General features: G+C 38.4%; 1 protein-coding gene across 1 annotated transcript; it reads right to left on the bottom strand.

Annotated features, from left to right (window-relative positions):
- Positions 1 to 18080: 18080 nt before the first annotated feature.
- LOC136208006 (GDSL esterase/lipase At5g03820-like) lies at positions 18081 to 25118 on the bottom strand. Its single transcript, XM_065998862.1, has 5 exons — positions 24854 to 25118; positions 22495 to 22631; positions 19677 to 19913; positions 19053 to 19302; positions 18081 to 18298 (listed from the first exon to the last, which is right to left on the bottom strand). The coding sequence occupies exons 1-5, from the start codon at positions 25116 to 25118 to the stop codon at positions 18081 to 18083; spliced, it is 1107 nt and encodes a 368-aa protein (XP_065854934.1).
- Positions 25119 to 25808: the final 690 nt, after the last annotated feature.

Consider the following 25808-nt stretch of genomic DNA (forward strand, 5'->3'; position numbering starts at 1 on the left):
CACAAAGAATGCCTAAACTAACAAGTCGACCTTTGGTTCGATATTGCAGAAGAAATAAATCTCCGGCAACGGCGCCAAAAACTTGATGCGGTTTCTGCGAAACCTCACTAAGGGATAAGTGTACCCCGTCGTTATCAAGTAATAAATTTCTGGTTTAAGTCCAGGTTATCGTCCACAGGATTTATTTCTACAAGTATCAAGCTACTTGGTCTCGGATGTTATCTAGGCTTAGGGGGTTTTGAGTTTGGTTTGTTTAATTAATCTACTCCTAGGTTGAATTATGCTAATCCTAGCTAAGTTATCTAATTCTAACTAAATTATCTAATTCTAGCTAAGTTATTCTAAGCCTAACTAAGTTACTCTACCCCTAATTGATCTTTCATTAATGAAACTATTCGAAGGAACATGATATGAACGATAATAATAAAGATAGATTATCAAGTCTATTGAATAAAAACCTAATCTGAGTCACTTGTATTCAAGGCGATTAACCTTACTTACCCTCCTGAGGTTCCTAGCGCGTGATTCCCTAAGGCCGAAACTAGGTCTAAGGCTCAGTAAATTGGCGCTTAATCAACTAAGAGGTCGTCAATCTCCTAGGCTCTAACTAGGTCAGATTCAGCTCGCAATATGTGCCTACTAGATTTTGGGGCTTTTGAATGAGTTAAACCAATTGAATAAAGCGTAAGACAGAGATTAAACAAATAATCATAGAACAAAACAAGAGCTAAATTATTATTAAAGGCGAAGATAATTGTCACAAGATACAATAAGTCAAGTTCGGCAACTGTATCAAAGAGTACAAACAAGGAAAGATAAAAGGAGATACAAAAATCCCTTTCAGGGAACCTGTTTATTCTGCAGCTGGCGACTTAATCTTAAGGACGGACCTTGGTAATTCCTCGGTAGAAAGCTTTGAAGGAGCTTCAATGGAGGTTGAGGAAGATGGAGAAGATGGAGAGGAATTACAAGGGGAAAGCTAAAATAATTTACAAAAACGAAAGATATCTAAATTACATTGGAAAAATCCTATTTATAGACGCGGCTCGGGCCCTTTTCTTGACCTAATTTGTGTCCTTATTGATGTAGGAAGTCGTGGGGTCCATCGTGGGGGCGGAATTGGTCTTTTTGACCAATTCCCGCAGGTCTGCTCGCCGAGTAGGCGCCTGGCGGCCTGCTCGGCGAGCAGGCATAGTGCCTGGGCGGTGCCTGGGCGGTGCCTAGGCTGCTTGCCGAGCAGCGCCCGGGCTGCGCGCCGATGCTCAATTCGTCGAGCGACTGCCGGGAGTCCCCGAGACACGATTTGTGCCTGAAATTTGATCATGTTTTAACCTGCACATGCACATAAACTCCAAACAACATTAGTCCAAGGGCTAAATTGACCCGCCAATCGCTCATTTGAGCAAAACGCTTCGTTTGGTTCGACTTTTGACGGATCAATTAGCTTCAAAAGATAACGGAATTATAATATGCATGCCATTTTGGCCGTATTTGCCTAAATTGATCATAAAACGAGCCTAAGCAACAAAAAGTAAATAAAACGTTTCCAATTTCTAACTAACTCACACAAAAGCATTTAAATGCGAGAATTGCTCGCTTATTAACTAAATAACGCTAAAACCCGTCCTAAAACTGTACCCAAAGATAGGGGTTTTTGACCCCTATCAGGGGGTAGCAATCTATGAACTGTCAGCGAATAAGTACATATTTGAATTCTATCATGCAGTTGATCTGTCTCGTGTTATGGCTGGGGGGGGCATGGTCATTTGATAATCACTTGCTTGTGCTTGCTGTTTGGAAGGATGAGCCTTCCCCTGAGTTGGTTGAACTGAATACTGCAAATTTTTGGGTTCAAATATATGATTTACCCATAGGCTCTATGTCTGAAGGTGTAGGTAGACAAATTGGGGATTTCATTGGCAAGTATCTTGAGTATGACCCTAATAATAATGCTGCCTTGAGACGACTGTTTATGCGTCTAAGAATCTCAATTGATGTGAGAAAACCCTTGAAGAGGATGAAGAAGATTAGGAAGGGTAAGGAGGAGTGGGCTTATATATCTTTCAAGTATGAGAGGTTGGGTACTTTTTGTTACATTTGTGGGTTGCTGGGACACACTGATAGATTTTGTGAGAAAATTTTCATGTTAAAGCCTGAGGAGATTACACGGGAATGGGGAGATTGGTTGAAGGCCCCGACTCGAAAGGTAAGGGATGTCTTGAATGTGAAGTGGCTGAGAGAGCCGGGGAGCCAGGGTATGATCTCATTACAAGGTAGTGGGAGTACTAAAGAGATCACAGGTACTAAATCTCCGATAACAGGGAAGTCAAACGTAGAAAAGGAGGCAGGAAAGGAAAATACTCCTGCGGGACAGTTAAGTGAGAAACAGAAAGGCAAGAAGGTAGTGGGGAGTGGGTGTGCGAGGATGCAGAGTACACGGGAGGGTGAGGTAGACAATATGGCAGTGGATAGTGATGAGGAGGGGTTATAACTGGCAGATGACCGTAAACGCAGACGTGCGGGCCTGGATTCGATTTCTATGCAAGCTATCGTGAGCAAGCTGCAGGGAAATGGATCCGAATTGAGTCTGAACATTCCGAAGGGGACAGTTTCTACATCTCAGGTAGATTCTACCCTTTCTCTTGACACAGAAACGGCGCGACCTGGGGAGCAGGTCCGCCGAGGATTATGAATTGCCTGAGCTGGAACTACCGGGAGTTGGGGAACTCTCAGGCAGTTCGTTCTTTCAGTGAGCTTGTTAAGACAAGTAAGCCGGATTTGGTCTTCCTGATTGAAACTTTGGTTACTAATTCCTCTATTGATGGGTTAAGGAGGAAGTTTGGATTTGAAGGTTCTTTTGCAGTCGATTGTAGGGGTAGGAGTGGAGGTATTGCCCTACTTTGGAGGAAGTCTGACATGGCTTCAGTGGTTTCTTTCTCGGATCATCATATTGAAGTTCAGATGCATGATGCTGAGAAGGGGGATTGGAGGTTGGTAGGTTTCTATGGTCATTCTAACCGAGCGAATCATGTGTGGTCCTGGAGACTCCTGACTCAACTGTGCTCATGTTCGATTCTCCCTTTACTGGTTATTGGGGATTTTAACTGCATTCTATCTGACTCAGAGAAGGTTGGGGGCCCAGGCTACCCTCAGGGGCTGATGCGCCGATTCCAAGAGGTGGTGGAAGAGAATCTTTTGATTGATCTCCCTACACAGTGCAGTCAATTTACATGGGAAAGGAGTCGGGGTTCTAGATTGTGGGTCAGGGCTATGGTCACTAGTGCCTGGGTGGACAGATTCCCAGCACATCGGCTTCGGACTCTAATCTCAGCTTATTCTGACCACGCACCCATTTTTTTAGAGTTTGATAATCAGGTTAGTAATGCGAGGCGTAACCACTTTCATTTTGAACAAGAGTGGCTTTTAGATCCTGAGTTCAAAGTTTTGGTGAGGTCTTGTTAGCTAAGCAGTAACTGTCATAACCTTGCTGCAAAGCTGGCTGCCTGTGCCAACAGTATGGAACAATGGGGAAAGAAGTATCGGCTGAGGTTTAGAAAGCAAATTGAGGGATGCAAGAAGAATTTGGATAGGCTTGTGGATAGCAATGTTCCGGCTGATGTGGTCAGTTTTCTTCAGGCCAAGAGTGAGTTGAATTCCCTTCTTGATTGTGAAGCTAGATTTTGGCAACAAAGGGCTAAGAATTTCTGGCTACAGGAGGGGGACCAAAATACTAAGTTTTTCCATGCCTGTGTCAAAGCTAGAAAGCAGAGGAACACCATTCGCCACCTTAAGGATATGAACGACCTGGTAGTAGAAGGAGTTTATGATATGGGGATTATTGCTAAAGCCTATTTCTCTGATCTGTTTACTGGTCCTATTAGCCCATGTTATGATGTCGTGGATACCATTGTCCCTCTTGTTACTCCTGAAATGCAGGCTGACCTGTGCTCCCCTTTTACTTCTGAAGAATTCAAGATTGCCATGTTTCAAATGCACCCTGATAAATCCCCTGGCCCTGATGGGATAAATCCGGGCTTCTTTCAACATTTTTGGGACCTTATCGGCCCCGAGATTGTTAATGCATGCAAGGGCTATCTGGCCCGAAAGGAATTTCCCCCACATCTAAATGACACAATAATTGTTCTTATCCCTAAAATTGATAGGCCTGATTGTATGAAGGATTTTCGCCCTATTTCCCTGTGCAATGTGCTTTATAAATTGATTGCCAATGTCCTGGCCAATAGGCTCAAGATTGTGTTACCTTTCCTGGTGTCTGAGTCTCAATCAGCTTTTGTCCCTGGCAGGTCTATCTCTGACAGCATTATGGTGGCCTTTGAGTCTTTACACTTTATGAAGAGAAAGAATAGGGGTAGAATTGGTGAGGTGGCCCTAAAATTGGACATTAGCAATGCCTATGATAGGGTTGATTGGACCTTCCTGAGACTTGTTATGCAAAAATTAGGCTTTCCTGGGCAGTGGATTGATTGGATTATGTTATGCATTTCTACTGTGGAGTACTCTGTGTCGATTAATGGTACATTTGTGGGCCCGATTAACCCTGGTAGGGGCCTGAGACAAGGCGATCCTCTGTCGCCGTACCTATTTATACTGTGTGCTGAAGTCTTATCTAACCTGATTACAAGGGCAGCGACTGAGGGTTCCCTCCATGGGTGCCTCATTGCTAGGGGTGCGCCAACTATTACACACTTGTTTTTTTGCAAGTGACAGCTTCCTGTTCTTCAGGGCTTCTATGGATAAATATAACAAAATTGGGATGATTTTATCCGAGTATGAGGCTGCTTCTGGTCAGGCTATCAACCTGCAAAAATCTGGAATTTTCTTTAGTCCGAATGTTGGCCTGGATCTGCGAAATGAGGTATGTAACTCTCTTCAGGTCTTTCATCCTCTGGATACTGGTTGCTATTTGGGTCTCCCTTCACTTATTGGGAAGTCCAAAGTAGCAATTTTTAGTTTCCTTAAAGATAGACTCAGGAAGAGGTTAAGTGCGTGGTCATTTAGATTCCTTTCTGCAGCGGGTAAGGAAGTACTAATTAAGGCGGTTGCTCAGGCTCTGCCAACTTTTTGTATGAGTGTGTTTAAATTACCTAAATCCCTCTGCCTGGATTTGGAGAAGATAATGAATTCCTTTTGGTGGGGTATGAAACCAGGGGGCAGGAGATCGATTCATTGGCAAAGTTGGGATAGGCTTAGCAGGGATAAGAAATAGGGGGGTTTGGGTTTTAGGAACCTCCAAAAATTCAATCTAGCCTTATTAGGTAAACGGGCCTGGAAGTTGATGGTTACTCCAAATTCTTTAGTGGGTAGAATGTTCAAAGCTAAATATTTCCCTAGAGACCCTTTTCTTTCCTCCAAATTGGGCAATAATCCTAGTTTTGTTTAGGGGAGTGTTTGGAGAGCCATTGAGGTACTGAGACTGGGAGTTAGATGGAGAATTGGGGATGGTAAGTCAATATATGTGTGGAAAGACCCATGGGTGAATACTGTGGCACCTTTTAGGATCCAGGGGGATGTTGTTATGGAGCAGGATGATACAAAAGTGGCTGACCTGTTTATTCAATGTAGGAAAATTTGGGATAGAGGGAAGGTGGAAGAGTTGTTGACCGAGGCAGATGCCAAAATTGTGTGTAGGATGGTTTTACCAAACAGAGAAGTAGAAGATGGACCAATGTGGAATTTCACCAAAAATGGCATGTACACAAGTAAATCAGGGTATAGAGCGCTTTGTGATGGATATGGTGATGTGAATCAGGATGATGGGTGGAGTAGAATTTGGAAGATGCATGTTCCCCCAAAAGTTAGAATGTTTGTGTGGAAGTTAGCCTCGGGCTGTGTGGCCACTAGACATAGATTGGCAGGGAGGGGGTTGTCAATCCCAACGTAGTGCCCCTTCTGCCACTCTGATACTGAGCATGACCATCATCTATTTGTGGATTGTGTATACGCCCAAGAATGTTGGAACCTATCCGGGATCAATACGGATGTATTCCAACCTGATTATCTAACGGGTTCTATTTTGCAGGTACTCTTGTCCAATGATCAGGAAACCATAACCAAGATGGCAATGACGCTTTGGGTTATTTGGAATCAAAGGAATCAGATAGTCTGGGAGAGCAAAATCCAACTACCAGAAACGGCTATCTCTCTTGCGGATAACTACCTTGCTGCCTGGCGCCAGTCCCAGATGAAGAACCTCCCTGCTGCTGCACGTCACCGGTCCACGCCCTCAGTGGCCCAATCCGATGTCAGCATCGCACAGAATCGCCCAAGTCTAGATCCTCAGGCGGGCCAACCAGTCACCGCCCGCCTTACTGCGCAACGAAGGCTGCCCACTTCCATCATCATCGATGCCAACACCAATGCTAACACTGTTGCCCATCGGCTTGAGCATACGGCGCGGACGAAAATGCCACAGGTACGGCATATTAGCTGGTCTCGCCCCCCTTTAGGCTTCATCAAATGCAATTGTGACGCGGCTACTGATGCGCCGCGAGTCTAGTAGTGTTTTTATACGGATGCGGAATGTTGGTGCGATGTGTGTGTGAGCTATGGGACTATGGATGTTATCTTTATAAATGCTCTAAATTCACTAGACGTCACGACTACTTAGGGGCAAGTGTACCCCGTCGTATCAAGTAATAATCCGGTTAAGACCGGGTATCGAATCCACGGGATTTATAACTGCAAGTATTAAACGACTCGGTTTTATGCATTATTTAAGCGGTGAATACTTTAAAGGAGTTTTGGTGACGACTACCAATTATTCCTAAACTATTGGTGAGACCGGTTTTATGCAACGAATACTCCTACGAAGTGCAATGGCGATGATGAGTTATAAACATGACAAACAAAGACTCCGAATATATACGATTAACAATCTATTCTTACAGAGACGACTATGTGTAGTTCGACCGACCCGTGAAGTACTTAGACTACGTGATCCCTAGTCAAGGTGTGTCTAATGCTGGGGATCAGAAACTAGGGCCCGTAAGTTCCGTGGTGTGTCAATTCCTACAGTTTCCGGAGCGTCACTTCCGGTAAGGCAACACCTATATGAATCCCTAAAGATAGCCCGGATGGCGGCGGTAATCGCGTTCCCCTACACAATAGTCAATTATAAGTATCAAAGCAAGTAATAAACATCAACACGTATATAGAAATAGAAATTGCAAATCATATATTATAAATATGGAGAATAAAAATGATGAATACAACCAAGCCTAGTACATAGGAAGAGTGCAAGCTAGTTAGCGAGCGAAGAGGGAAGAATCGGCCCTCGGAACTCGCCAACCGGACTCAAGGCCGTCGCTTAGATCTTGGAGGTGGAACTTTCGAGCTTGGTGAACGGAGAAGGAACGGAGTTTTGACGGAATGCCGGAATCAACGAACAAGCCCGAAAGGGGAGAGTTTTTATTACATAAATCAAGTCTCACACCAAGACTATACAAAACAATATAGAAAGTAATCTAGGAGTAGATAGGTAGAGGTTCAAAGTTGTGTCCAAGGTAGCCGCCCTAAATGAGTGCTAGTCACTCTTATTTATACATCAAGCTAGGGGTAGAATTGTAATTTCACAAGGTACAAGTATAGAGGTACATAATTTGGTGCAGAATCCCTAGGACACGCCCTACGTGTTGGAAGAGACGCCCTGCGTGTCTTGCCTTACGCCGTGCGTGTTTGAGCTTCTGGTATCTTATTGCTCGATTTATCCTATGTACGCCCCACGTGTCCCAGAACACGCCCTGCGTGTGGAGAGTTGACTTAGGGGACAACGCAGTCTGACCTTCAGGATAGGGTTAATCATTTCCTAACAAACACCATACGCCCCGCGTGTTTGTGGACACGCCCCGCGTGTGCTGAGTAGATCTCATGTGGTGGTTCAGGATTGATCAATCATTTCTGACTTGCTTGTCTGCACGCCCCGCGTGGATGGGAATACGCCCCGCGTGTGTGGTATTTTGTACCTGCGAAATACACTTCTCACGAGCCGAGTTAGCTTGACATTTTATTCTCTAAATTCAACTAAAAATGAAGGAAATTACCCGAAAGCTCGGTTTTTATTTTTATTTCATTATTTTATTAAAACGCATTATTTTTGTAATTAAACTTATTTATTTAGCTCGAAAATAGACCGTAAACCACGCTAAAAGATAGGGACAAAATGCCCCTATCAAACCTCCTCGGACTTTAAAGTTTTACTTGTCCTCAAGTAAAAGAAATCGAAAGACAAGGGACTGAGATGATTAAGAAACAAACCTTCGAGGTTTTACCAAGTGCGTGGTTTTAAAGCTATGGTTTTATGCAAAGGTTTCGTTAAGTAACTACGCAAACAATTTGAGTACAAAACTTGTTTGAAACCTCCATGATCAAGACTAATAGGCAATATTAACGGAGGTTGATTATCTATGGAGAACCCGATAGTACCTCACCAAGGGATTTCGCTCTTACGCTCAATTTTAGGTGGGTCGGTGTTTTATCGCTCTTCTTTGTACTTACTCGAGATCACGTTGAATTTGCATTTTCATCCAGGTTTTTCCTCCTACATAGTGGTTAGGCAATATTAAAAATGAACCCGGAGGGGGGTTGTAATGTGGGTGGCTTTTTTAGTGGTTAGTTCAAAGACACTCAAGTTCGAAAATACCGTTTTGTGGTTGCACCGTGTTTGTTTATTTCGGCCTTAGCAATTTTTACTAAATATACTTCAAAATTGCTCGGGTGGAGCTTGAAAATGCCTTTTTGTCTTTTGTTGCATCTTTTGTTTTGATGGAGGCACAAAAACAATATTTTGAAGGCTTTTGATGCTTGTTTGTTAAGGCCGTGACTTTTTGAGTGATTTAGGCGCAAATTGATTTTGTCGGTATTTGAACAAGAGGAAAAAGGGTCAAATGTTAAAAGGGTATTAACAAAAAAACTTGGTTAATAGGCTCAAGGGGTTTTCCTAATGGTTAATGAAAAATGAAAAAGAAATTGAATTAGGGAAAATTAGCCTAAGTGGGTTCGGTTTATCATCTATTGCCTTTTTACCAAAAATAAGTGTACTTAACCCGGTATTAGATGCAAATTCTATGAGTCGAGTGAAGTCAAAGCTCTCGAAAAATTATGAAAGAATTAGAGTTCTCGTACGAACTCTTTTAGGCTCAAAAATACCTCACAAAGATTCGGGTTTTAAATTGTGTACTATCGAGTCTTCGCTAGAGTCTCGAACATGCCGTTTTTATTGCCTTTTAAACTTCATTATGGAAATGACTCGTGGATTAGGACTCAAATGCTTTTAATTAGTACAAACCTATATTTTGCATAAATTCCCTAACTTCGAAACTAAGACCAAAATTTCTTAATGAAAACAATCCTTTATTTCGATGTCTTTACCTTTAAGGACAAATAACGGAACTATTATTGATTTTCGAGGGAGGTGGTGTGCCGGAATGATTTATGAGCTCAATAAATTTGCTTAATTATTTTATTTGATTTTTTTCTATTTTTATTTTTGTTTTTGTTTAGTGCAAAGCAAGCTTTTCTATTTTTATTTTTGTTTTTGTTTAGTGCAAAGCAAGCTGAAAGTGCGGGGTTGCACAGCCTTTTGTTTAGTGCAAAGCAAGCTTTTCTATTTTTATTTTTGTTTTTGTTTAGTGCAAAGCAAGCTGAAAGTGCGGGGTTGCACGGCCCTCCGCGTGTTTAAAAATGACGTTTATCCCAAAAACGTCGCAAAAGAAAAGAAGAAAAACGAAAACAAAAATAAAGATAAGGCTTGGAAAAGAAGGGGCCCAGACCGCTGGTCCCCACGTAGGGCGTGCCAGAAGAGGCGCCCTGCGCAAAAAGGTGCTTATTAAACATGTTGGGATCAGAGGCGGGAACACGCGGGGCGTGCCCGAGGGGACGCCCTGCGTGTTTCTGCTCCTGGTCTCTTTATTGCGAAATGAACTGGGACACGCGGGGCGTGCCTACAGGGGCGCCCCGCGTGACCGTTATATTTTTGGGCAGAGACTTAAATACGTGGGGCGCAATGGGGGGACGCCCCGCGTGTTTGAGTCTCCGAATAGTTATTAAGCACAAAAATGAAGGGACGCGGGGGCGTGTCATGGGGTACGCCCTGCGTCGATTTATTACAAAAAGTAAAATTAAACGAAAAAAAATACGAAACACAAACCGAAACTAAAATAGAAGAAATGGAAAGTACATTAACAATAAAAATAGAAACATTACAAGAAAAACAAAAAGGAAAAGGGAATTATTGTTGGGGTGGAGGCGGATTGCCATGGATGTTGAAGTGGGCGAAGAAGGTGTTGGTGAAAGCGTCAAAGTTGGCCCGATCCTCTCGTCGTTGTGCCTCAAGCGCATCAAAACGGGTGGTAATGGTGGCGTTGAGGCTTTCGAATCGAGAATCAAAATGGGCCCGGTCTTGACGTTGTTGGGCCTCCACCGCACCCAACCGAGAATAAATGTCATTGAAATCGGGGTTGGGTGGTGGGCTGAAATTAAGCCCCATGTCCGAGTCCGAACCGCTCTCCCCGTCATAGTGGGTAGCTTTCGCGTCTTGGGTTGCCCTTGAACTCTCTCCCGGACCGGAAGTAGGCTGCCCAATAGTTTTGAAGGCGTTTTTGCTTAGCGGCCTTGGTTCGTGGCTTGGGAGGTGATGCAAGGTGTTTGCACCGAGGGCGGAGGTAGCGAAGATAGTGATGAGGTGGCCCAAGCCGAGTTGAGCCCGCTTCCTCCGTGGCATGGCGTGGAGGTGAACCGCCACGAGATAGGACCAATCGTAGGCAAGCTCATTTTCGGCACAATAGAGAGCGAGGAGCTCGTGAATATTTACCTTGACAGCCTCCGACTTCCCAGAAAAATAAAAATTGATGAAGCGGTGGAGGAGTTGGAGGCTGGGGTCTCGGATGCAAGATGGTCGGAGGTTGGAGACGTCGAATTTGTTGGACCCAGTGATGGAGGTCCAGAATTCTTTAGCGGAGACGCCGTCCGGCCAAACAGCGATGCCCGCCTCGGTTTGTTTGGTGAAATGGGTGCGGATCCATTGAGTGTCAATGGAGAAGGGGTGGTTATGTAGGCGGAAGGTAAAAAGAGCCGCTCCCGGGACATTGTTGGATTCCATGGTGGTGAAAAATTCTAACACCAAAGAGGGGTAAACGTGATGACGAGCCCGGAAGTGGTCCTCCAAACCAAGACGACGGAGACGCTCGCGGAAGGCATGACGGACGTGATCATGCTCGAGAACGTCCAAGGTGAAGTAGGGGAGGATCAAGGGTTGATTGGTGGAAAGTGCTTGATAGGCCTCGGCTTCGGCCTCGGAAAGGAGGTGAAAAGGTGCCATATATTGTCGGGTGAGGGGTGGAGTTGCTTCCCGGTCGGGAGAAGGTGGATTTTGTGTGGGGCGAGCACGAGTGGACCGTGGGGGACGATCAGTCGCTTGTCGTTTGCTTCGGGTCATGGTTGTATGAGGGGAAGCAAGGATGGAGGGATGAGGGAAAGAATGATTTGTGAGGAGGAAAGTGTGAGAGGAAGGAAAGTTTAAATAGGAAAAGAGGGGGGGGGGGAATCCAAGAGTTTTCGGATTCCCAGGCGGGACACGCGGGGCGTGAAGGGGCCACGTCCCGCGTCTCCCACCTCCTGACCTTTATTTTGAGCGGACACGCGGGGCGTACCTTGCGGGACGCCCTGCGTGGCAAGCCTCCTAGAGAAATTTTTCTAGGGGAAGATGGAGATGTGGGGCGTACTGGGAGGGGCGCCCTGCGTCCGCGCACGATTTTTTTTTGAATGCTTTTGAGTCTTTTCAAATTTTTATGAGTTTTAATTGTGTATTTAATGTTTTTGTTATTTTGATGAGGGATTAAGAAGGTAATTAAAGTAGTATTTATTTGGGAATTGAAAAAGTGGTGATGTGATTGGAGAGAAAGGGAGGTGGAGTGGAGAAGTGGGAAAGGTTTTTGGGGAAGGGGTGATTGATGGGAGATGAAAGGAGAAAGGTTTCCATGGGGAACATGCATTTCGCAGCTCCCCAGGATACGCGGGGCGTGTAGGCAGGGACGCCTCGCGTCCTTGGCACGTGTCCCTTTATTTTTCCGAAAAGGGGGACACGCAGGGCGTGGATTAGGGACGCCCCGCGTCCTCTGCAAATTATGTTATGAAAAAGAGCAGAGCCCGGAACACGCGGGGCGTAAGGGTTTGTACGCCCCGCGTATATTTGGATTCCTCAGGGATTTGTTTTTTTTTTCTTTTGGTTTTATAAAAATAAACGAAAATGGAAAAACAAAGCGAAGGTAAAAATAGAACAATAATGCACAAGATACGTCATACGTAAAAATAAAGAAATAGTGAAAACAAATAAGTTGGAAAATATATATATATAAACAAGTGGTTTGAGAGACTCAAACCCGTGCTACGTTTAGAGTCGGGGTAGCTCGACTTTCTCCCATCCTAGGTGAATGCCTCTAATCGCATAAGATATTCAAATTCTTGAATAAACAACCCGTACCTACAAAACGGATTGTTAGCTTCAAAGAAATCTAACAAAAACAAAAAACTATATTTACAGAAATTATCGAAGAGTTTAGTTTGCTCCCTTTTTGACTCCTTTGGAAGTTCAAAAAGAGCGAAATATTCCGATGTGGAAGGAACCTCCGACTCTTCTAACTTTGGATTTATTTCCATGGGTCCGCGCACAACTGACTCATCGAAGTCCATTTTCTCGCAACTGAAACGACTTTTGTTCCTTAGGGGATCCTTTTGAGAAAACTCAATTAACTCGAGCTTCCCATGTTGGCGGACCGAATTGGGATCTCGAATTGATTCGTCCGCGGTGGAATCAAGAGGAGATTTCAATCTGGGCCATAGATCTCCTATTTCCCTGAAATATGTTTCAGTGTTAGATAAACTTTCATGAATATCGTTAAGTAAAGAGTTTATCACATCGAATTGTAGGGTTGAGTGCGGGCATTCGTCACCCATGCGGTTGTCCCACCGATGACGACTATGAAGCATTATACCATGAAACAAATCATTAGTAACATAAAACGAAATAAATTATTCACAAAAAGAAAAAAAATAAAATTTACAAATGCTTAAACTAACAATAAAACGTTTTTGTCTAATATTGTAAGAAATTATAAATCCCCGGCAACGGCGCCAAAAACTTGATGCGCCGCAAGTCTAGTAGTGTTTTTATACGGATGCGGAATGTTGGTGCGATGTGTGTGTGAGCTATGGGACTATGGATGTTATCTTTATAAATGCTCTAAATTCACTAGACGTCACGACTACTTAGGGGCAAGTGTACCCCGTCGTATCAAGTAATAATCCGGTTAAGACCGGGTATCGAATCCACGGGATTTATAACTGCAATTATTAAACGACTCGGTTTTATGCGTTATTTAAGCGGTGAATACTTTAAAGGAGTTTTGGTGACGACTACCAATTATTCCTAAACTATTGGTGAGACCGGTTTTATGCAACGAATACTCCTACGAAGTGCAATGGCGATGATGAGTTATAAACATGACAAACAAAGACTCCGAATATATACGATTAACAATCTATTCTTACAGAGACGACTATGTGTAGTTCGACCGACCCGTGAAGTACTTAGACTATGTGATCCCTAGTCAAGGCGTGTCTAATGCTGGGGATCAGAAACTAGGGCCCGTAAGTTCCGTGGTGTGTCAATTCCTACGGTTTCCGGAGCGTCACTTTCGGTAAGGCAACACCTATATGAATCCCTAAAGATAGCCCGGATGGCGGCGGTAATCGCGTTCCCCTACACAATAGTCAATTATAAGTATCAAAGCAAGTAATAAACATCAACATGTATATAGAAACGGAAATTGCAAATCATATATTATAAATATGGAGAATAAAAATGATGAATACAACCAAGCCTAGTACATAGGAAGAGTGCAAGCTAGTTAGCGAGCGAAGAGGGAAGAATCGGCCCTCGGAACTTTCCAACCGGACTCAAGGCCGTCGCTTAGATCTTGGAGGTGGAACTTTCGAGCTTGGTGAACGGAGAAGGAACGGAGTTTTGACGGAATGCTGGAATCAACGAACAAGCCCGAAAGGGGAGAGTTTTTATTACATAAATCAAGTCTCACACCAAGACTATACAAAACAATATAGAAAGTAATCTAGGAGTAGATAGGTAGAGGTTCAAAGTTGTGTCCAAGGTAGCCGCCCTAAATGAGTGCTAGTCACTCTTATTTATACATCAAGCTAGGCGTAGAATTGTAATTTCACAAGGTACAAGTATGGAGGTACATAATTTGGTGCAGAATCCCCAGGACACGCCCTGCGTGTTGGAAGAGACGCCCTGCGTGTCTTGCCTTACGTCGCGCGTGTTTGAGCTTCTGGTATCTTATTGCTCGATTTATCCTATGTACACCCCGCGTGTCCCAGAACACGCCCTGCGTGTGGAGAGTTGACTTAGGGGACAATGCAGTCTGACCTTCAGGATAGGGTTAATCATTTCCTGACAAACACCATACGCCCCGCGTGTTTGTGGACACGCCCCGCGTGTGCTGAGTAGATCCCATGTGGTGGTTCAGGATTGATCAATCATTTTTGACTTTCTTGTCTGCACGCCCCGCGTGGATGGGAATACGCCCCGCATGTGTGGTATTTTGTACCTGCGAAATACACTTCTCACGAGCCGAGTTAGCTTGACATTTTATTCTCTAAATTCAACTAAAAATGAAGGAAATTACCCGAAAGCTCGGTTTTTATTTTTATTTCATTATTTTATTAAAACGCATTATTTTTGTAATTAAACTTATTTATTTAGCTCGAAAATAGACCGTAAACCACGCTAAAAGGTAGGGACAAAATGCCCCTATCAGCTACCTTTAAAGCTGAATCTCGAAGTGGGGTGGGAGCTTTACTTAGATCTTCTGATGGATCCTTCATGGCTTGTCGTAGTCGCATAATCCCTATTGTTGATGATATTAGGGAAGCTGAAGCATTAGCTCTACGTGAGGCATTGCATTGGTGTGTCTATCTTAATTGTATTAATGTCTTGTTTGAAAGTGACTCTTTGATTGTGGTTAATAGTGTCAATTCGGTTGATCCAGATTTGTCTGTTTATGGGTCAATTATTCAGGATTGTAAAGCTTTATTAAGTAGTCGACACGATTATAAAGTGTCTTTCTCTCCACGCCTAGCGAACAGGGCGCTCATGTTGTTGCACGACATGCCCTGTCCAATGCTAGCGAGTTTGTTTCTTTTTCTGCTCCGGCTTGGTTGCAGGAAACTATTGTTGCTGATTCTATTTAAGGAATGAATTTAATCTTGTTTAAAAAAAAAAAGAAATTAATTCAACATGCCAATGTCACGGATAAATTTATTCTTTAGTTATCAACATTAAAAATAAAATTGTAGCATTTTAAACGTTAAAAGTAAAATTACTTAATATTATGAGTATTTTTGCACCTACTTCTATTAATAATTAATCACAAATGGTGATTTGGTAAATTAAACCCTATCACAATTAGTGACTGAGTTTCATTTTCTTCTTTCTGTTTTCTTTGAATTTTTTAAATCGCATAATGGAAATAGAAATTAAGAATACTGTAAATAAAATTGAAATTGAGAAATTAAAAGACCATTAAAAAGAAATCATCTGGTTAATTAAATAATATATCGGTCGATTTAGTTAATTTCGCAATTTTGCCACAAAAATGAAACTGACCGAAATAATCTATATTAATATATAATTCATAACCGAAATAGAATTTAAAATACTAAAAAACCAAACTTTATCGGTGTGAGTATGGCTTTTCGGTCCCAATGATTTAAGCGATTTACCCAAAAAGGAAGAAGCACCGAGCAAGTCTGAAGTGTGTATGATAAGTTAATGTTTGATGAACCTTGGAGTTAATGTTTCATAATCAGTTTTACACGAGTTTTAGCAAATTTTATGCATTTACATATGAGGTGAAATTGAGTGAAACCGTAGAAACTACGTTAAATTTGCATGAAAATGCATTTAAACCTAATTATATTGTGATGAAAACCTTAGAGTTAATGTTTCAGAATAGTTTTACTCAAATTTACATAAGTTTCGGCGAATTTCAACTACTTTAATATGAGGTGAGAGTGAATGAAATTATATCAAACTGCATTTAAACCTGTTGAAACTCAACTATAATTTGACGAACCTTGCATTTAATGTTTCAGCACAATTCTAATCAGTTTACAATCCTTCAAGCTGGGCTTGAGAAGAACCTCTTTTGTTGGTTTACGATCAAAATCAACACGTTCAACATTAATCCGTATCAAAATCTTAGAGTTTTTACTCCATAATACGTTAGTTAGTTTTAGGGTTAATTACAAATAACTACTTTGTAGTTTGGCCGATTTGTAGATCGGTACCTGTGACATTATTATTTTTGCAAATACAACCCTATGATCTTCATCGTTAACAAAATTGTGGCAACTAATTTAACACTGTTAAATGACATGGGCAATTTCAGCAAAAAAAACTTTTGATTTTTTTTACTTTGATGTTTCTTCTTCTTCTTCTTCTTCTTCTCTTCTCTTATTTTTTTTTTATTCTGGAATTCCAGATATTGAACGTCTGGATTTTCAGACGTTCATCATGTCTGGAATTTCTAGACGTGAAGAACGTTTAGAAAATCGAGACATTTTTCATGTCTGGAAATTTCGGACTTTCTTCAATGTCTGGAATTTCCAAACATTCTGGATTTCCATAATTCTAGAAATTACAGAATTCAGGAATTTCCAGAATTAAAAAAAATATAAGAAAAAAAGAAGAAAAAGGAAAAAGGAAGAAGAAGAGAATAGTGGAGGAAGAAGAAGAAGAAGAAGAAGAAGAAGAAGAAGAAGAAGAAGAAGAAGAAGAAGACAAATGAGAGAGAAAGAAAAGTAAAAAAGTCAAAAATTCGTTATACCGAAAATACCCACGTGCCATGTCACCTTTTTAACTTTTTCCATCCAGTTGCTGCGATTTTGTTAACAGTGATAACCATAGAGTTATGTTTGCAAAAAAAAATACAACAGGTACCGGTCTGCAAATCGATCAAACCACATGGTAGTTTTTATAATCAACCCTTAGTTTTATATAAGTTCTATCCAATTTCACCTACTTTAGGTGAAATTGAGTGAAATTATGTCAAATAAATTGAAATGTTGTGATTATCTTTTTCCTTTGCTTCATGAACCATTATCTCTTCTTTTAACGTATGGACATTTCATTTTCCCAAATTCATTCTCAATTTTCCCACCTAAATATGAGAAAGGCTTCTAAAGACATGAAGTCATCTGTGTCAATTAATATTCCATATTTTTCATATGTTTCAACATTCGATCCATCTTTTTCATCTGTTTTTTCCCAGTTTCATGATTGTTAAGGTGACTTAGTGAGCCAAAGAAACGTAGAGTAGAACAATCAATATAAGCCTTGACGAGATAGAATCTCTTTCGCTAACTATATTAGAAAACATGTTTTAAAAGGTTCAATTTTATAGTATAAAAAAGTTCGTCAAAAACCTTACTAGGTTTCATATTTATATGGGGGAAACTTTTTTATGACTATGTATGACCCGACAAGTCAAAAACATCCTTTGAAGCATATGAATTCGATGCATGTGATATTACAACAAGTTGGATCAGGGTTTTGCTATGAAAAATCAAGAGTTAATTTTTCATAGTAAGAAATTTAAAGAATACTACGCGTCTAAAACTTGAACATAATGAGGTAGAACAATTGATCAGATAAATGCATAAGAAGAATGAAAAGATTAAAAAATGGTATAAAGACGATTATTGACATATTTCGTAAAAATAGGAATATAAGTTTGATAACTTGGTATTTTACTAAATTCCTCAAAATATTAGAAGTAAATTTAAATCTTCTCTCTAAAATTCTAATTACAATAACATTGTAGTATCTCGAATAAGGTAATAACTTCTGTAAAAATCACTCCACTTATTTGGTTCGGATGGAATGCTCGATCCAGGCTTATAAGAAAAACCGGATGATAACATCGGGTATGGTATTACATTATGAAATGTTGGCATGTGATACAACAATATGATAATTAATTAGTGAATTAAGCAAATAATTGACTGAAATTGATGGGTGTGACATATCTTTGAGATCCACCAAAGAAAGTTAGGGCAGCCAATTTAGAAGCAGCTTGAGTTGGGTGAAACCTATCCCAGAATAAGCGGTTTTGTCTATCACTACAAACACTTGCACTTGTATTGCATCCCATTTCTCCATTGAATCTTCCAAATCCACAACATGCTTCTTTCACTTCATTAAAACCTATCAAATCAAATAATATCTCAATGTTATAATATCTTACAAACCTAATCAATATTACTTCATATCTAGGGATGCAAGTGGGGCGGGGATTCACCATCCCCGTCAGTGACCCGCCCCGACGGGGACGGGGAATCACCGATAAGAATCCTCATGAGACAGAGATGAGGATAATTTTATCCCCCGTGACAGGGATGGGACGTGGATGGGGAATGGTATCCCCGCCCCGTGGGGATCCCCGACCCCGCCCATTAATCCCCGATGGGGAATCCCCGACCGATCCCCAATTATAATTAAAATTATACTTTAAATATTATAATTTGTAATATTTAACTTAAATCAGACTTATTTTCAAATAAAAAATTAAATGGGATAAATAAAATATTAGCCAAGGACTAAATAGATATTTTTCCTAACCTATACTAAACTAAAGACATAGTATTTCAGCCATTCTTTCGAACAAAACCTAGAATTAGAAAAGATAAGAGAAAAGAAATATATACTAATTTTTTTAAAAAAAATATAAATGGTGATTCCCTACGAGGATGAGGATGTGCAATATGGAAAAAGTATTTTTAAACGGAGATGATGGACAAATATGTTCCCGTCTAACTCGTGGGGATGAGGAATCTCCGACTAGTCGGTGAGGGGATGGGAAATGCATTCCCCGCTCCACCCCAGCCCCATTTGCATCCCTATTCATATCTCAATTTTGTAAATGAAAGAGAGAAAATTACTGTAATTAAAGGCATCTTACCAAAAAGGAGTGGGTTCTGAATGAAATCAGAAGTGATTTGGTAAGCATTTCCGAGTGAAAATTTCATTCCTTCAAGTTGGGAGGTCATGTTAAGTAAAATGTTATGAGTGAGATTGAAAAATGATTGAGCCAAATCATTCAATTCCTTCACACATTCACCACTTTTACCCAAAGAAAGTTCAAATGGACAACATCCTATTGGTGGAATGCTCACTATCCCAAATTTTCGCGCACCCAAATCATACAGATACTGCCATTGTTAACCACAATAAATCAATATATCATTGTCACCAATTTCAACCAGTTTCACATGAGTTTCAGCTAATTTCAACCAATTTCAGGCAATTTCAATCACTTCCATATCAGGTGAGCTTGAGTGAAATTATGTGAAACTGCTTTTAAACTTGTTGAAACTCTACTATGATTTGATCACTCTTGCATTAAAATGTTTCATGAAACTTTTAATCAGTTTTACATGAGTTTCAAAAAATTTCACTCACTTTCACATGAGGTGAAATTATGTGCAATTTTATTGGAACTTGTTGAATTTGACTATAATTTGATGAAACCTTAGAGTTAAATTGTTACTATCATTGTCACCAAATATTAACAGAGCATATATACCTGGAGATGAGTTTGATATGTTTCCTGAAGAAGTCCAAGGTATAGTTGAGGTTGAGTAATGTTATTAGAAGTACCTTGACCTTGTTGGTAAGAAAATAGGTCATTGCTTCCGACACTAATCATAAACACCGATTCAGAAAGCAGCTCTGCAGTGTTCTCCGGGCCTATCAACTCCGATATGTTATCTCGAACTGTCGAAAATTGTCGGAGCTGCTCACTCAATGCCATTACACCATTCTATGTATCATATTAAAGGCCAAACTTGTCAAATTATAGGATATTTAACCCATTCCCAGTGACTACCCATGATTCATTTTGGAGGAGGTGTTTTTACGTAAAAAAAAAAAAAAAAAAAGTTTCGTTCATAGTTTCCATAAAATTTTTGGTGTTTTTTAGAGACCAGTTGATGCTCAAGCTCTGCCTAACCCTCCTGATTCGTCCCTGCCCATGCCACTGAACTTTACTCATTTTCAAGGTATCACCATAAAACTTCAAAACATAACATAAAAGTCACTCGATTTTACACTTATTTTTATCATTATTGCCACTGACGCCTCAAAATCACCATTGATGACTTCAAAATAGAAAATTCCAAGAACCGATAATGTTTTAAGCAACTTTAATTCTTCAACTTTTCGTTTTGAAGTCATTTAAATGTTGTTTGGTTAGGAGAGAGAAAGTGAATGTTTAGAGAGAGATCCGGAAATGGTGATTTTGAAAAATAAAAAATGTAATTTCATTGTAAATGTAACTTTAAACAACTCTAATTCTTTGAAATTTTCATTTTGAGATCGTCAACGGTCATTTTGAGACGTTAATTGAAGTTTAGTGACTATAATGTTAAAGAGTATAAAGTTAAGTGGCTTTTATGTCATGTTTTGAAGTTTAATGAACATATCGTGAAAATGAATAAAGTTCGGTGTCAATTAATAAAGTTCGGACATTAATTATCATATTAATTTTTTTAGTTGAAATGGTTGAATGATATAATATATAAAAAAAAAAAAGACTAAGTGATCGATGGTAAAAGAATTTCAATACATATTAAAGAGCATTCACATGTGCATATGTGGTAAAAATTAGGCTTAATACATCTGTGTCCCTTAAACTTGTTCAAAAAGGTTTATTGGGTAGAGACGGATCATGCAACTGAACATTATTCATTTTCATAGTATCATGCTCAAGCTCTGCCTAATCCCTTGATCCGTCTCTGCCCATGCCACTGAACTTTAAGTAAGTTTATATGGTGTCTAATTAGTCTCCTAAACTTACTTAAAGTGTCATGATTAAATCTCTAAATCTATAAAACTCACTGTTCAAAACCAACGCCGTCTGGACTGTCGAGACGCTCGAAATCGTGAATCCGCCGCGATTTTATCCGATTAGTCCCTCTAGGATTGTTTGCGGTCAATAAGCGATTTTTAGATGCTTTGAGTTCAGTTTAGGCCGCTTCAACGTCGTCTAGACCGTCTAGGCGCTGCCTAAGCGACGATGAACAAAAGCATTTTTTTTATTATGAATTCATTTTTTATTATAATTCATTTTTTTGAATTGTTTGAATGATATTATTGTAGAAATGTTGATATTTGTTAATTTTTAAAAATATATATTACAAATATATGTGTTTTCTATATTAATAATTTCATATTATTATTTTTAGATAATATAATACATATTATAATTGAATTTATATAATAATTTGTTGATTAATAAATAAAAATATAAAAATACCAATACGATTAATTCCTGATTAATCCCCGACTAGTCCTCGATTAATTCTCGAGAGCCCCGTCCACTCACTAGCGCCTAACGTTTTTTACATTCTTGGTAAAAACACCATAAAAGTACAAAACAAATAGAAAAATGATTTGTTTTAAATACTTAGAACATCTCCAATAGCCTTATAGTTGGGCTCTTAAGTTAAAATTGGAGGAGAGAGTTAAAAACCAACTCTAACGGCCTCTTAGTAGCTCCTCAAATCACTAAGACTATCTTCATCCTCTCTATTATTGAGAAGCTCCTAGTGCATTTCATTTTTTTATTAATAATTTATTATTGAGTAATTTCTAATCCTTTTACTATTGGTAAATATAACAATACTTAATAATTTTGATGATAAAATAATAAATAAGGAGAGAATACGATGAGTATTGTTGGAAATGATATGTATTAGTCACTACTCAAATCACTAAAAGTCAATTGTTTATTATTTTTAGAGAGTTGACTAGAAGCCTCTTGGAGATACTCTTAGAATCACGAATTAGACCTTCATTTTTAAGTTTTAATTTTTTTTTACAGATTTAGACAAATTGACTTTATATCACTTTAAGTAATTTCATTGGACAAATGGATCATTGTAAGCAAGTCGAGAGATATAATATGTCATTTTAAATAAATTTAGTTGGCAAATTTATATCACTTTATCAATCAATCTTTTGGAACAAATCTAGGAAGCTCTTGCATATATTAGTACATTTTTTTCTATTCTCAAATTAAAAAAGAACTTAAATAATAGTATATTTGGCACTCCCTCAGTCCAATGAATATGTAATTAAAAGATTATTACCTACTGGTCGCCGGAAAACAGTGAAAATTTTATGGAATTTATGAACGAAACTTTAATATTTTGTTTTTTCATGCAAAGACACTAAAAAAAATATCAATTTAATCTCCATAAATCACGATATGAATCATGGATTCTTCACTGTTTAAGAAAGAGTAATTAATCTTCATGTCAGCAATGTCAAATGCATTTATGGAATTCTTTCTATCAAGGATATAAAACACATGATCAAGAAAAAGAGAAAAAAGAGCTTACACCGGTTGAATCAAGAATTCCAGAGCCTCCAGATGCGAAGTTAACACCTTCGACAATCAAATTCTTGAAATTCCGACTATGTTCCACAACAAGCTCCATAAAAGAAGCTGGACTCCTCCGGTAACCAAGTAACTTAGCTATCCAAATTCGACCAAAACTCTATTAATTTCATCATAACATAATCTTCAAATTAACATTAATTCTTTGGGTAAATTATATCAATGCTGCTAGGGCTGTAAATGAACAGAGCCGCTCATGAGCGGCTCGGTGATCGGCTCGATAAAAGCTCGGCTCGACTCAGTTTGATTTGTAAACGAGCCGCTCGTGAACACGATTTACTGGCTCGGTTCGTAAACGAGCCAAGCTTGAGCAGGCCAAAGCTCGGCTCGAAAGCTCGCGAGCAGGCTCGATTAGAACATTTATGAACAAATTTTAGTTTTGTAGAAAACTATATAGTTTTGTGTTAGATCACAAATATCTAAACTTAATATTATTTCATTTGCTATTAGATGAGTTCGTTCACAAACATAATAAATGAGTAATAGACGAACTATTTGTGAGCATCTTGTTTATTTATTCACGAATTTTGCTTGTGAGCTTGTTTATGTACACAATTAAAGAGTTATTTGCGAGCAAACTTCACAAATATAATTAACAATTTACTCACAAACAATTCATGGTTAGATAATTTTCTTAATGAACCAAGTCCAAACGAGGATTTTGGGCTTGAAACAAGCTCAAAGCTCGGCTCGGGCTCGAGCTCGTTAATTTTATAACGAGCCGAGCTTGAACATGCCAAAGCTCGGCTCGGTTCGGCTCGATTACAGCCCTAAATGCTGCTAAACTGTACTCATTTTTACAGTATGGTTTTATAACATAACATAAAAACTACTTAACTGTAAACTTTCTATTATTATAGCCACTAAACTTCAATTAACATCGCAAAATAATAGTTGATGACCTCAAAATAAAAAAATTCAAGATTTTATGATATTTTAAGTAACTTTAATTTTTCAAAATTTTTGTTTTGATGTTATTTAGATATTTTTTGGTTAGGGGGGAGAGTGGATTTTTTACAGAAAGAAAACTCTAGAAATTGTGGTTTTGGCAAATACAAAATCTAATTCTATACTAAATGTGGTTCTAAAACAACTTTAATTCTTGAACATTTCCATTTTGAGTTCGGCAGCGGTCATTTTTATGCGTTAATTAAAATTTAGTAGTCATAATGTTAGAAAGTGCTTTTATAAAAAAAAAATAATAATAATAATGTTAGAAAGTGTAAAGTTATGTGACTTTTATATTACGTTTTAAAGTTTAGTGATTATACCGTAAAAATGAATAAAGTTCAATGGTCACGAGTGTAATTTACCCTTAATTCTTTAATTAGCTATAGATTCAAGAATTACTAATTAATACTCCATGGATTTTTTTTTTTTAAGGCGGAGAGTTTGTTAGTAGGGATATAAATGGTGGGATATAAAAAAAAAATAAAAATAAAGCACTTTTTGGCTCATCGCCTATCCAAAATGTTAGTTTTTTATCCATGAACTTACATAGTGTCTCATTAGCCCTCTCAACTTGCTTAAAAGAACCTATTGATCACTTGAATTTATTTAAAATGACTTATTGGCCCCCTAAACTAAACTTGTTTATAGTGATCCATTTGTTCCATAAACTTGTTTAACATGACCTATACTGTAATTTGTCTAAATCCGTAAAAAATAAAAATAAATCAAAACTTAAAAAGTAAAAGCTTAATTCGTGATTTTAAGTCATTAAAACAAATTAACATTTTATTTTGTATATTTTTATAAATTTAGGGATTTAATCATGACACTTTAAGCAAGTTTATGAGCTAATGGGACACCATTTAAGTTCAAGGGGCATTTGTTGCCCAACTTGGTGGAAAAGTTAAATAAGGGCTAATGTATAAATAATTGATCAGAGCTTGATTTTTAAAACAGACAAAGTTCGAGGTTTAATTATGCTTTTTTGCCTAAATAGTATACTCTCTCCATTCCATTATATAAGTCATTCTAGATTATTTCACACAAATTAAGAAATGAAATTAATATAACACAAATTAAGAAATGAAATTAATATAGTATCAAATTAGTGAAATTATATTGGTTAACTAAAAAAATCTGTCTCATGTATTGGTTGGGAATAAGCCTTAAAATGTAAAAAAAAAAAAAACCATAGATCAGGATAAAAATTTAATGTTTGGACTAAAAAACTAAACTAAAAAATTCATGAAAAACTAGAATTATTTATATTTAGGAAAAAAAAAAGTAATTTACTAGAATGACTTATAAAAAGGAATGGAATGAGTAAAAACGAAAGGAGTAATTCATACCGATTTGGTCCGCAGTGTTATAGCCATTGCTGAACCTGCCAGATGGAATAGAATAAGCAAAATCAATCCCATTAAATGGGAAATTAGCCCTTTCCAATTGATTTTCAATATTTAAAAAATTATTAGTTCCCACATCAAAGGTTGAATCTCCAAATATGTATATAGCCCTTGGCAATCTACTAGCTTCACCAAAATCAGAAAACAAAGATGCACTTAATAAGAATATAGAAAAATAAAAGGATGATATGTGAAATTTTTTTGCCATTAGAGAGGAAAAAAAAATTGTGAAATTGTTTAATTCACAATTAGAGTATATTTAACTATGGAATATGAATATGTTATATTTATATCTGCACAAAGATCCTTAAAGACAAAATAGGAATATATATATTCTTTTAAGAGACAAAATAGGAATATTAGTTTTATTATTAATCCAAATATTTGGGCGGATATAGCTCTAGTGTTATTAATTATAAAATTAAAATGTGTGTATAAAATCGAGAGGGTATAAATCAAATCTATATATAATATAAAACAGTAACGATGTAACTGAGGTGTCACTTCCTCCTTTTTTAGTGATAAAAAATTTAATATATTAATTTTAATTTTGTTATATATATTTATAACAAAATTAAAATTAATATAACAGTAACGATGTAACTGAGGTGTCACTTCCTCCTTTATATATATTTATCTATAAAAAGATTATTTTATCCGTACTATATCTAAGAGTTCTACAGAATTTAAATTAATCCCTAAAATTTATATATAATATAAAACAGTAACGATGGAACTAAGGTGTCACTTCCTCCATTTTTAGTGATAAAAAATTTAATATATTAATTTTAATTTTATTATATATATTTATCTATAAAAAGATTATTTTATCCGTACTATATCTAAGAGTTCTACAGAATTTAAATTAATCCCTAAAATCTCTCTAATTCTCTACACA

Source organism: Euphorbia lathyris, chromosome 10, assembly GCF_963576675.1.
Source record: "Euphorbia lathyris chromosome 10, ddEupLath1.1, whole genome shotgun sequence".
Lineage (NCBI taxonomy): Eukaryota > Viridiplantae > Streptophyta > Magnoliopsida > Malpighiales > Euphorbiaceae > Euphorbia > Euphorbia lathyris.

Bases quoted from the DNA above. Each gene is read 5' to 3' on its own strand.
- LOC136208006 (XM_065998862.1), bottom strand. From the start codon at position 25,118: ATGGCAAAAAAATTTCACATATCATCCTTTTATTTTTCTATATTCTTA. The intron at 22,632-24,853 runs GTATGAATTACT...GAATTTGGATAG, and splicing joins TAACACTGCGGACCAAATCG to CTAAGTTACTTGGTTACCGG. The intron at 18,299-19,052 runs GTAAGATGCCTT...TTGATTTGATAG, and splicing joins TCAGAACCCACTCCTTTTTG to GTTTTAATGAAGTGAAAGAA.